At 39.6% G+C, this 13,191-nt stretch overlaps 1 protein-coding gene across 16 annotated transcripts in view; it reads right to left on the reverse strand.

Annotated features, from left to right (window-relative positions):
- COBL (cordon-bleu WH2 repeat protein) overlaps positions 1-13,191 on the reverse strand; it is a 206,425-nt gene that overhangs the window by 18,253 nt on the left and 174,981 nt on the right. For all 16 annotated transcript variants that reach the window (XM_048312776.1, XM_048312749.1, XM_048312734.1 and 13 more), the window contains one exon: positions 6,951-7,263. In XM_048312776.1, coding sequence (XP_048168733.1) covers positions 6,951-7,263 — 313 coding nt within the window. The remainder of the gene's footprint in view (positions 1-6,950; positions 7,264-13,191) is intronic.

A 13,191-nucleotide genomic window follows, 5' to 3' on the forward strand; every position in this document is an offset into this window, starting at 1 on the left:
GGGTGATTTTAGCTTCCAGAGTGCCTCGACATATGTCAGTGCCAGGGTCCTGCTGCATAAGCAGCAGCTTGTAGTTGCTATACAGCTGGATGCATGCCCCCACTCCCCCTCCTCTGGCAACAGCTTCTCAACAGGAAAGCCCGCAGGCAGACAGCACTGCCAGAAATAGGCAGGAAAGTGGACTAGCATGATTTAGACCTTAATACAGCCACATTACCTGTGCAATGTAACATTGCAAGTTAAAAGATAGCACAGTTAAATAACTTCTCTTGATTTACATGGAAAAATAGAAACAGAAAAGGACCAGAGCCTTTCTCTCCTGGAAACCAGTATCAGGCCTTCAGCAACCCAAGCTGCTCTCTAATATTTAAAATACTCTACAGCTCCAAAGCATACAGTATTTTTCCAGTGGGTGAGTTTAACAGAAAGGCTAATCAGTATTCTTGCCCTAAAACGACTATGAGTATCCATTACTTAACCATAAAATCCACAATATCTTTCCTCCATGAAGATCTGCCAGCAAAAAAGTGCACAAAAGTATCCAAATTTAAAGAGTTTTCTGGAACAAGGGGAAACGGAAAGCCAGAGATAAGGAAGGAAAACTATGTAAGAAGCAGAGGCTTGCAAATCTGTCAGACACCTGAGTCTTAATTAAATAATTTTTCATCCCTGAGGTTCTCCCTGTCACTTTAACCCTTTCTCTACCTTCCTACCCCTTGAAACTGTTTTCAAAAAAGTAAAACATGCCTACCCAGTTAAAATAAAACCTATCCTATAGAGAAATAACAGAACTGAACTTTCTCCTGTTTCTCAGAGACAGTTAAAAGTGATAAGTAATTATACAGAACGTGTTTTTTGCACAGAGGTATATATAATATATACACACACTGCTATTTTTCACTGCAGTTTTTCTCTTTCCTTCCTGCCTTCTGCCATTCACTATTTTTATTTCCTCTGACCGGCTCCCATGCTGAATTCTCTCCAGCTGCTGACTTCTCCTTCTGTCCTGTCCTTCCCAAGTGGAATACAAAACCCTGTAACATTTGAATTTGAATGGACTGAAAATTAAGCAGAACAGGTTCACCCACCCCTATCGTTTCAAGCTTTTGTTTTAAACTAACTTCTCAAAACCTGAAGAGTTTAGTAGCAAACAGCAAGTATCTCTCAGGTTGGTAACTAAGAGGACTGTCCTCCCAGTAGCTTCAGCTACCCTGACCAGAGCCAAAGGTAACAAATTCTTCCAAGAGAAAGGGAGGAAATGGGATTATCTCTGGCCAGACCCACAGCATGAACTGATCTCTGGAAGGTTCCCCCACCCCCACCCTATGTCCTCTGCTAGCTGTACGTGAAAAAATATTCCTCTCTCATGGCTACTGAAGCAGACACTCAAGGGAGGGGAAAATCCCTTTCAGACATTTAGAAGGTATTTTGTCTTTTCTCCTCACACAAGCCTGTATTCATTTCTATCTTTATAACTACAAAGTTCCCTTCACATTTTAAGATACTTTTATTTCTTAAACATATCAGTAAATTTAAAATCTTTTCAGAATTTAAAAAAAAAGTCCGGTATTTTAAAGTGTTTTTCCTTGTCCGAGACAGGCCAGCAGAACCACTCTTAAGAGTGACCCCCTTTAAAACACTGATTTCAGTTGCTTGTAAATTTGAGAAACTACACACCTCTGTGAGGTGACAGTCCACTTTATAACATGCCCATAATCGTACTATTATTTTATTCCAACCAAAATGTTTAAATTTCTTCCAAGAACAGAGCTTGGAGGAAAAGGAGAGCTGCATTCTGATACATGAAATTCTATTTAATGCTCAGTCCTCTGAAAAAAAGGTGGTCCTTCATGCTCTAACTGTTCACTACTCTGCCTTGACTCTGCCCATCAGCTCTCCTTCCCTAAAACAGGAAAATGCCACCTCTTCATATCACATGAGCACTGTGCAGAGAAATGAACGAAAGTCTGCATGGCACGTGAATACTACTGCAATGAGTAAGATAAAAAGAGCCAAAGGAAATTAAGTCTCCAGATGAGAATTTGAACTGAGTGAACATTGGTATGTCTGTTTTATTAATTGAGCTCTGAAACTTAGAAAATAAAATTGAGTTCCATCACTTTAACCGAAGACGTTATCATACTGTACAAAAGGGAGGAGCTGAGGTTAAAAGGGGGGAATCTAAGATTACACACAAAGCCTTAATATTGAAGTTACCTAACTTCGAGCACATGACCTAGCATCCCTAATAATATTAACATAATTTTTAATGTGTAATTATTTGTAAAGCTCCAGACAGTAGGTGTGCACAATGTTGTACAGGCGTATAAAACTGTCTGATCCCTGCCCCTAGGAGCTTGCGTGATGACACCACACAAGGGATGGGAAAAGAGGGGGTATGGGAGGACAGGGTTGCAACACTGTGAGATCATGAGATGCACTTACTGCTACATAAGCAACATTTCAGCTTCTCTGTGGTTTTCTTGTTACTCATTTAACACTATATATTAAAATTTGGTGAACAGATACATAATACAAAGACATCAACTGTAAGAAAGGATATGAATAAAGAGAACTATGTAGTACAATGTTCAGACTCAGCAGTTAATATTAAAACATTCACAGCCGAACGTTGCATGTAGTCAATTATTTATATGGGTTTAGCCCTTGGCACCTCCAGCTGAGGTCTGGATTCTGCTCCACCAGGCACTGTACAAATGTATTGTGAGATATGATAGCTGTGTTATGGTTTTTACTGTAAAAAACCAGTCAGTGGCAGAAGGGGATCTCACAGGAGGAGAGACCAAGATGGTTTAACAGGTTAAAGGCAGAGCTAAGAGTAGAACTAGAGTGTTTTGGTATTTGTTTTGATATTCTAATTGCTAAGTAGTATGTGTATTTAGATTATGATTGCTCGAACAAGAATCCCCAAACCAAACCAAACAAAAAAGAGTGCATTTGCAAATTGCTCCCATGTACAGGAAAACAAAACCGTGGAGGAAAGACCTGAGCTTGGAAACCCAGGAATACATGTACCTTCTTTTAGAAATTTCTGTTTCTGTGCTCTGGGAGCTGAAGGAGATTTGAGCTCTGCTGTGCTCTCATATTTGTTTGTGCAAAGCCTGTGGTTGGTGTAATTTCTGACCTGGCCACGCTCTTACCCTGCAATGTGCTGACAAACATATCCCATGTCAGAGACTGTACCCTTAAATGCTCACAAGTTTCCTTGACTTCAGCAGCAGATGAAGACCCTGCTGTGATATTCTAATGCTATCAGGCATTACAGCCACACAGAGACCACCCAGGACATCCAGAAAACAACTCCAGAAATGCTAAGAAAAATTAATTTAAAACTAAACATACAACTAATTAAAGGAAGCAACATGGAAAAATATTCTTGATCTGGACCACAGGCTAACCCTTCGGAGCAAACCTAGGTAAGAACTGTGGACTTGATTCTGCTCTTCTTCGCAGTTCTCCACAATGAATGGGCAAAATACTGCCTGGACTTTTTTCACAGCCCTTCACACTCCAAATATAATTTGCTTCCACTTTAAGGGTAGTTTTCACAATCCACAGAGTACAAAATGATTTTAGTACAGTGCATTATTAATTCCTAGGAATTAGTTATTTCACTGGGTGAAAAGCCCAATTTTTAGTCAGTTTTACAATTCAAAATGACAACCTAAATGTTTCCATTATTCTTATTAACCTTTTTTTCCCAAGCCTTAGCCAAATTAGTCACTAAATAAAATTTCTGGCTTCAGTGGAGCTCAGATTCAAGGAGAACTCAGTCTCACTGCTGCTAACCCCTACTACTTTACAGTAGCAGCATGTTCTTCCAATTTCTTTGCTCTTATCTTCCTTTTAGAATTGAGTTTAGATCACTAGTGTACCAAGTAGAAGATAGAAAGGAATGAGTAAACTTTGTGTAAAATTTTCCTTTAAATTTTGTAGCTTATGAAATGTACTTAAAACTCTATATAGCTTGGTATTGGTTGTTCACATGAAGTGCATTTGGACTTGTCTGGGAATTTAAGAGGCTGGTTTGGTCCTGAAATAGTCCATTCATCAAAGAACTATGTAAAATTTCTGAGTTCCCAACACATTTTACTAGCAGGGTGGCAGTTGTTCTGACAGTGAAAATGAAAATTGAAGTTCTCCAAATTTGCCTGTACTCAAAACTGTACTAAGAATTTATTTATATCTGATTAAAACAAGAATTTCATGCAAATAGTTTTAAAAACCTACTTTTTTTCCCTTTTCTAAACACTTAGGAAGTGGCTTTTAAAAACTTAGCAGCTTGACCTCAAAAGGATTTAGGGTAGCACAATTTTCAAAGCTGTTTTGTTTACAAAGATATGTTAGGAGTGGAACTGGATTTACCTTCAAATATTACTGGAACATTCAGAGCATAAAATTTTAAAAGATATTGCTCCCAGCAACACTATAGTGTCAATGTAAGTGGTTGTTGACACAAGATTAAAATACATCACAAATGTTAAGTGTTTTGTATATCCTTAAGCTGATCTGGAGCAATTTTCCTGTCCCAGAACCTAAAAAATAAATAGTATTTATGAAAAATAACTGCATTCCCCAAACAACAACAACTGTCTCCTATTTCAGTCCCAAACACATTTTTAAAATTATAGATATATTAGCTAAATAGAGAATATTTAGCATGATAAAATCACAGAAAAAAAGCAAGTAGGAAGCCTAGCCCAACCTCCTGCTCCAAGCAGGGCTAATTTCAAAGCCAGAACAGGCTGCCCAACGTTTTGCCTGGCTGAGTTCTGAGAATCTCCAGACATGGAGATTCCTTGACTTCTCTGGGAGGCCTCTTCCACTGCTTAGCCATTCCCATTTTGAGGATTTTCCTCATATTTAATTTTTATTTCCTTTAGAGCAGCTGGTGACAATTGCTTCTTGTCCTTTCACAGTGTATGCCTGAGAAACCTCCTAGTCCTCCTTTTGTTAGGGAAAGACTGCAACCAGGTCCCTCCTTACCAACGTTGCTTTCCCAAGGTGAACAATCCAGCTGCCTCCCATCCCCCTCATACCTTGCATGCTCCAGTGTCCCAGCTCCCTCAGTGGCTCTCCTCTGGACCCTCTCCAGTTTTCCAGTCTCTCTCTTGAACTGGGGGCCCATGACAGGACACTACAGCACTGGCCTCTCAGCACCTCCCTGACTGCAATGGGCAGTGCATCACACTATCCTTCCAGCTTGCACTCCTTTGGCTCAGCAAGACCCCTGGACAGCAGTCCTGCTGGACAGTTTATGACACATCCTGCTGTCTCTTCTCTGTGCACTCTTTTCAACTAAGAAAAATTTTGTGTGTGTGGCAAAGGTAAATCTGAATGCCACGGACATAATATATATCTTTGGCTGAAGAGAAAGATGGAGGGAATACTGCCTTTCAAGAGGAAGTGCATCACAGTGACCTGTGGTCAGTCTTTTATTTGATTTGAAAACCAGAAAAAGTTCCCCCCAAATGGTAGCTGATTAGTATTGTTATTACAGGGCTTTGCTTTGATGTCTTTGGTCAACAAAATGCTAACTTCTTCCTTCCCCACCAAATGTACATGTGTGTTTTTCAAACCACTTTAGATCCCGCATTTTGAGGAAAGTTGGGACAGCCTATTTAACTCAAAAGGACCAATCTAAGCCTACTGAAATTAATGGGTTGCTTTTTTGGATCAGGTCTGGAATGTTAACTGCAGTTACGATAGCAGCCTATCTAATCCTTCCAATAGAAACTGCATCAGGACCTAAGACACTGCAAAAGAAAAAATCACAAGAAAAATGTGTTGTGGAGCAAGTATCTAAGGGAGGCTTGACCTTGTCCCCATTGATACTGATGGATAAAGAAAAACCCCAAGATCATTCCAGTAGGTTAAATACTGACTTTGGTCTAATTTATCCCTAAGTTATCACACACTGCATGATCCAAGATGAAGTTCACACTCAGAAATGTGTGGATGGAAATAACTAGGTCATGATACACACTTTTATGAAGGGGCTACAGATTAGCAGCTGAATGGAGAGAGACCAGAAAGCACAGACTTCATGTCAACTGAGAATTCAGAGGAATTTCTGGCCCCTGTCCCATGACTCTGCAGCATCACACAGAGCGGATCCCTGTCAGTATTACCAGGCCACCCTCCTTGCTGGAGGCACAGCTTCCTATTTGGCCAGTTTGTATTTGCAAAGTCCTATAAATTTTGGGTTCCCTTTGCAGCCCTGCCACCAACTATGTGAGTTTTGGCAAACAAACAGTGTCAGAGTCATTTGTGCTTGAAGGCAGTTTCTAGGTAAATTCCAGGTTCTCGTATTTTCTTGCAAAAACTGCAGAAAAATGTTTGTTTATGCTAAAAAAAAGAAGGGAGAAAAAAAGGAAATATGCTGAAAAAACCGCCAGCCCAAAGTACCACACCAGTGGAGGTTAGCATTAGGTGAACAGATATATAAACACACATATATATATATATGCATGCAAACATTTCCAAACCGATCTCCAAAGGTCACTGCATACAGTCCTTTTCCACCTGGCTTTTAGTGGCTTGAATTTTCCATTATATGGCCTGCATGTCATTTTTCTGGATCAATAAATAGTAATATTTTAAACACTTCAGGTGCTATCAGAAGTACAAAATAAACCAAACTGCAACAAAATTATTTCAGACTCCTTGAAGAAATCAACTCTGGAGGGCAGTGGTATTTTGCAAGAAATGTAACTACAAGTTCAAACAAAAAAGTGACCTTTGCCTGTTGCTACAAGTGTGTCGCTGGAGGGGATTTGACAGTGAGCTTTTCACTGGGAGGAGTCACTTGGCATTGGTACTGCTTTATGAAAGAGCAGAAGAACGTATAAGTTGGTTTTCTTAAACGAGTCCCTACCAGGAGGACATGCAAGATGTTTTCCAAGTGCTGGTGGCAAGTAAATACTTACCTCAGAGGAGCACTGTCAGGTCCCACGCTGCCGCAGTAGGCGTTCCGTACAGGGCACATCTCTGTGCCACACATTGCACCTGCCTCAGCTGGCCCCATGTAGCCATTGACCAGCTTGATGTCTCTCAACTTCATACTGTCATTTTGGGAATCCAGAGATACAATGTCAGACGGGGAGCTCACAACACCCGAGTCCTCTGTGGTGTCCTCTGATGCAAAACAGCTGCTTTCTGACGCCGTTTCTTCCACCTCCGATAGCTCCAGAACCGTGTCATCCACTACATAAACATTATCATGTGCAGACAGCAGGCTCTCTAAATGAAATATAACAAGGAAAGTTAGCTGGAAGTCATCAGTACATAAATCAGAGAGCCGTCCCTTTGTAATTGGAAAAACCCACATGAAATACATTAGAAATGGTGGGAGGCTGCTCAGTATTTGTATATAAGATAAAGATGATTTGAAAAGTGACAAAAATTATGTCCTTTGCTTTTAGGGAAGTGGTTTGCTATGCTGGTCCTGTGGAGCTTGGGTCTTACAAATTTCATAGCAAATCAGTTTCCTAAATTCTCTGAAGAAACAATTTTCCAGGGACAGTTTTTTGAGGAATTAGACTCAAGTTTAAATGACATGGTTCAAGAAATCACTACTGTTATTCCTTATGGCAACATAGTCTTTTTATTTCTCTTCTATTCTGCCAAACAGCTGAAATTTCCAATAAGAAGTCTATAAACAGGTAAAAACAGGCAGCATTTCCCAGTCAGGACACTTAACTGGTAAACTAGATCTACTGCTGGCCCAGTGGGTGTCACTGATTTTATCACCCTTCAATTTCGATTTTGCGTTAAGTGGGAGAATAACAATTTTCTATTCTTCAAAGCATACAAAATCTGCTAATAAGTGTACAGAAAAGTCAACAGTACCATGCTTAAAGCAGAAACTTTTCCGATGTTTAGTTATTTATAAAGGAGATCAAGGGAGATGCCCTTTGCATGTTTAATTCTATTAAAAGCTGCAAATTTTGAGAGGAGAGTAGATGCAGTACAGTTTCTTGTACCCTGTTTTAGTTTGGTTCCTATAAGCTAGCCCCTTTTGTGTTTTTTGATAAAAAATACAATTTTATTTTCCCTTAAGAAATGTACTCAACTTCATCCTGCCAATTATGCCATAAAGGAGAGCTCCCAACCAGGTCAATAATTTCAATGACTGAAATTACTCAGTGACGAAACATAGAATCAAGTCTAAACACACTTCTCCTGATCAAAAGGAATCAATAAAGACTAATCTAAATGTTTAATTTGGAATTATAAGTGTGCTCCATTCTCTTTGTGAACCTCAGTAAGCAACAAGGAAGATTAAACAACAGTTTATGGTCTGATCTTCCAGACACTTGTGGTGGATGTTAATTACATGAGAAGTCCCAGGTCTGCAAGTGCGACTAAGATTAAACATACACTTCACTGTATTTTAGGCTCAGAATCTACAACTTTTTGAAGCATACATGAAATTATAGCTCAATAAAATGATCAACGGAGAGAAATACTTCTGAATTATGTTGTATAGACGAAAGTATTTTCTTTAAGTCAGAGAACTGAAAACAACTTTGTCAAAGAATGTCACTGAAATAATTTTGTCAGGATATAGCTTAGCAGTGAAGCTTCGAGTAAAACTAGAATAAAAATCCAGCCAACATTCTCCTTGACTGAGGTTACAAGATGCCATTAAGTACTGAAATTGATTTCCGACAGCAGAAGCAATAAAATTCAGAGGGTTACAAATCATGATTAAACTTTTAAGTGCTGTCAAGCGTTGATATTAATGATGGAAGATGATCCAAAGACTCTATTGCAACTTTGGAAGCAATGTTATTTGATTTCTTTGACCTTATTTTCTGTAACATTTGTTCTAGATTCTGAATATAGTCTCAGAGATTGTTCCATTTAAAAATGGCAATTACAGGAACTAAGGATGTGCCACTGAATGGATTTGAGTATGCTTATGACAGAACTACAGTTAGGAAAACACCAACATGAAGGATAAATATGAATAATTTGACATTGAACATCAAATAGTAAAACCCCACAAAAACAGACAGTGAACAAACAGGTATGAGTATATGGCTTCTTGGCTTTTAGAGGAACAAAAAAAGCCCAGTAACAAATGTTAATAAAAGCTACAATATGTTAAAACCAGGACAAAGTAGGATAACAAAGAAATCAATTTAAAGAGTGGAAATTGAAGAGTGAAAGCACATGGAAAGATTTTGAAGTAATGCACAATGCAGTATATATACCTCGATGCAAAGAGACCTCTCTGTAACACATGACAAATCTATTGTCACATGGATGCCATAAATGACCTCCACCCTATAGCTGGCATAGCAATTTATCACCGAGTACCTACTCCCACATCCTGACACAAGGGGGGCAGCCTTTTCCTCCCTCGCTGTCTCTCGCATTTCCTCATCCTCTTCTTGCCTGCCTGCAACTATTTCCTGCATCTTTCTGCTCAGGGATTTAGATCCTTTTGGTCACAGAGACCTACTTGCCTACTGCAGTTACAACAACACTCAAGTCTCTCCCTGCTCTGCAGCAGGATCCCCACTCCCAGCCCACTGTCCCCACATGTTGATGAACAAAATGAAAACCAATCTCTTATTATCAGAGTCCACGGGTGAATTGATCCCTGTTACATCTGGATCTTGGCAGATGAATCACCCAGTCCAGAATAAGAACCTCATTTAAAAAGCAGTTTTATCCCAAAGCATGGATATACAAATAGTCATCTTTCTACTCAATGATTATATTCCCAATGCTCAAGCAAAACCAAAATGTCTCCCTTTCTTCAAGCCTATCAGTTTGAAAAAGTGCTTCCCTATCTTTTATCTTCACCAAGACGATTCATGAATTTTTAACACAGCTAACGCGTGGCACTGAACAGAGTTACTGGCTGAGACAAACCATTTTGATTGCCACTACTACTCGTCTGAATGTGCAAGCACACATATAAAACACGACTGTGATGGTTCTGTGTCATGTTAACAACCTTGTTTCAGCTAAGAGCAGCACTAAAACACCCATTTCAAATTTGAGCCATTCTCGGATGGATTAAGTAAGAACTATTCTTCCTCCTACATGCTTGATTAAGCCTTCACTGGTGCAAACTGAAGATGGGATGGGCATTACCGGGTAATGATACATGACATGAAAAAAACCTGCCTCAACATTACTGAGTGGTCTTGTCTCCAGGAGTCAGAAAATACTTTATAAAACTTTCTCATTCTACATGGAGAACAGGGTAACATTTAGTAGTAGATACACAATTTTTGCTCTTTATTTTCTCTAAGGGATGCACATGCAGAAAACCACCCCACACTAACACAGTGTGACCACAATGATGGTGCTACTGAGGTTTTTTGTTGGTTGAATGAAGAAAAATCTCAACATTTTCTTCTCTTTCCTCTGTCATAACACTAAGACAAATTCAGGCTCTGATCCTCAGGACCTCATGGAGACATACCCAGGTTAAGAAAGAGTATTCAGCAAGTACTTCAGGATTGAACAAATAACAACTGCCACAGATAACATATTATTGAAACATTTCTATACAGAAGACTGAGTTTTCAAATTTATAACAATGCCAAGATCATTTTTTCAGTAACGTGACCCCATTCACTGGCATCAGGTGGGGTATGATATTGAAAAGTATGCAGAAGTAGGTCCATGGTCACGGCTATTCTAAAGTCTCCATGGGACATCTCAACCCCACGTGAAACTGGAGAGAGTCCTTCAAAGCCTTGCATTGCCGCTTACCTATATCCTGCTTCAGGTTGCAGACACTGCTAAGCCCACATGAGTGCTATACTGGGGATCTCCCCAGATTCGCAGCAGCAGTGCTGTCGCTGCACAATTAGGTCAACCACAAGTTACAAAGGCTTTCTTACAGAGGGGGATGGACTGGGACGTCTGCTTGCAAGAATGTTGCCTGTGATCATCAAGAGGGAAAGAGGAGAGTAGCTCATGAGTAAAGAATGTGAGCTTCTTGTTTAACACAAAAGAGATCTTGTTGCTTTAATCTCAATAGCCTGTAAGTAATTAGGAAAACACTGAACTCCGAGTTTAGAGGAGTCATATCTGCACTTGTGCAGTTTGATATCGCATATATGTACACATTACTCATACAGAATGCCAATGATGAGGAGACAGATAAACCTCACCTGGTTTAAATGCAAATCAGCACTTTCAGAAATGAACATTTCATTCAATGCGTGAAGACTTCCATGGGTAAAATACTTTGATTACTACTATGAAAATAACCACCATCAAATTTGAATGAGATTAGAATTGGACGTAAGTGTTCAAAAGATGCCTATCCCACCTGGGCTTACAAAATCAGTCACCAAAGCCCAAGTCATCACTTCTGAGTCCAATGGGCACAGGTTGTAAATCCTAACTGTGTCAGGAAGTGCTGCTAGCTTCTGGTTTTACAGCACTGCTGATGTTTTGTTATTACATTCAATAAGGACAGACAGAAGATGTAACAGTTGATTCAACCCCTACGTGATGAGTAACCTGAAGTTCACAATCGTTTTAGAGATGCAGAGTTTCCCTAAGTCATCTAACTCTTACTAAGAAGTTGGTAATTGTTTTACAATTTCTTTCATCGTTTGTTCCACTGCCAAAGAACTTTCTTTTCATGGACTAAAATTGCTTTGCTGTAGTTCAAGTGGTCTATTATAATGAAGTTGTAAAAAATTACCACAAACCTCGTGATGTTAAAGAATATTAATTTTTATAATGATCCCCAAATTAGAAAATAATTCTTTCACTGACAGTACTTAAAACTTCTAGCAGGATAAGGAAATACTGCTGTAATTATTTGTCCTGGAAGTAAAAAGTTAAGACCATCACAAAAGACCAGTATTAAGAAACTGCACATTTTTATTCATACACTTGGAAAAGGCGGCTGATGGAAGAGATGGGAAAAGAAAACATTTGTTATGGCAATTATTTACAGAGATTATGAAAATGGAGAACACAGGATTAGCTTAAGAGTTTTCACGCAGGTACAATATGTTTTGCTCATGGATCAAAAACCTGTATGTAGAGGTAAGTGTTAAAGACCACTCAGTAAGCAGATAAAGTACTAGACAGAATGGGTGGCCTTCTCCCTATCACAATTAAAATTATTTTAATTCAGTGGGCTTCTTAGCATATTTGAGCCTACATGCATCCTTTCTTCTTTTTTAAAAAATTAAAAGAAACTAAGAGAAAACAAATGACCACTGTTATACCTTAACAATAGTATTAGAGGAGTGGGGGAATGGATCAATTCCAAAGCACTCCTCTCCCAACTCCTGGAACTGCCTTGCAGAAACTGAAAAAAGAGGTCAGGAAATACTGAGCTGAGGTCCCATGTTCTGCAGCTCCAGCCCTCCTCCAAAATGAGGATGTAGAGCAGCTTAATGTTGGCCCAGTTTATTTAGGTCACAGAATCACAGAACAGTTTCGTTTGGAAAGAACCTCTGGAGGTCACCTAGTTCAATGTCCTGCTCAAAGCAAGGTTATCTTCCAGCTTTGACAAAGTAGCTCAGGGCCCTGAATAGCTTAGCTTTGAAAATCTCCAAGCATGAAGACTCAACAGCTTCTCTGGAAAAAACCATGAATCACTCCCTGGGCAATGTCTAATGCTTCTCCCACTTAAGAATATTATTTTAATGTCAAACGAAAAAATTTCTAGCTGCAACTTGTCACTGTTGCAGTCTTATCTTTTTGCAGTGAATCTCAGAGAAGAGTCTGTCTCAGTCTTTCCTCTTGGTTTAGATGCAAGACAGCATTCAAATTCTCCTTACCCTTCCCTTCTGCAGGGGAGGGCTGAACAAGCCCTGTTGCCTCAGCACCTTCATGTACATCTTTGACACTTCCTGCCAGACTCTGTTGCCTCTGCTCTGGTGTGTCAGTATCTTGTTACACAGAACTCAAAACTGGACTCACTTCTGGACAATGGACTCACACGTGGCTTCATGGCAGCCAAGTAAAGGGGAATAATCATTTCCTATGATCTGCTGGTTGTGCTCTTGGTAGTGCAACCCAGCCTGTGGTTAGTGCTTCATCACTGCAAGGGCACGTTGCTGACTCACACAGCCCTGCATGCAACTTCCAGCCTCACATTATGAGATATTTTCAGTCTCCTTCCTAGTCTTATGCCCCATCCTCATGTTTTCCAATAGGCTCTTTAATTGA

This window comes from Corvus hawaiiensis, chromosome 1 (assembly GCF_020740725.1).
Source record: "Corvus hawaiiensis isolate bCorHaw1 chromosome 1, bCorHaw1.pri.cur, whole genome shotgun sequence".
Taxonomy (NCBI): Eukaryota; Metazoa; Chordata; class Aves; order Passeriformes; family Corvidae; genus Corvus; species Corvus hawaiiensis.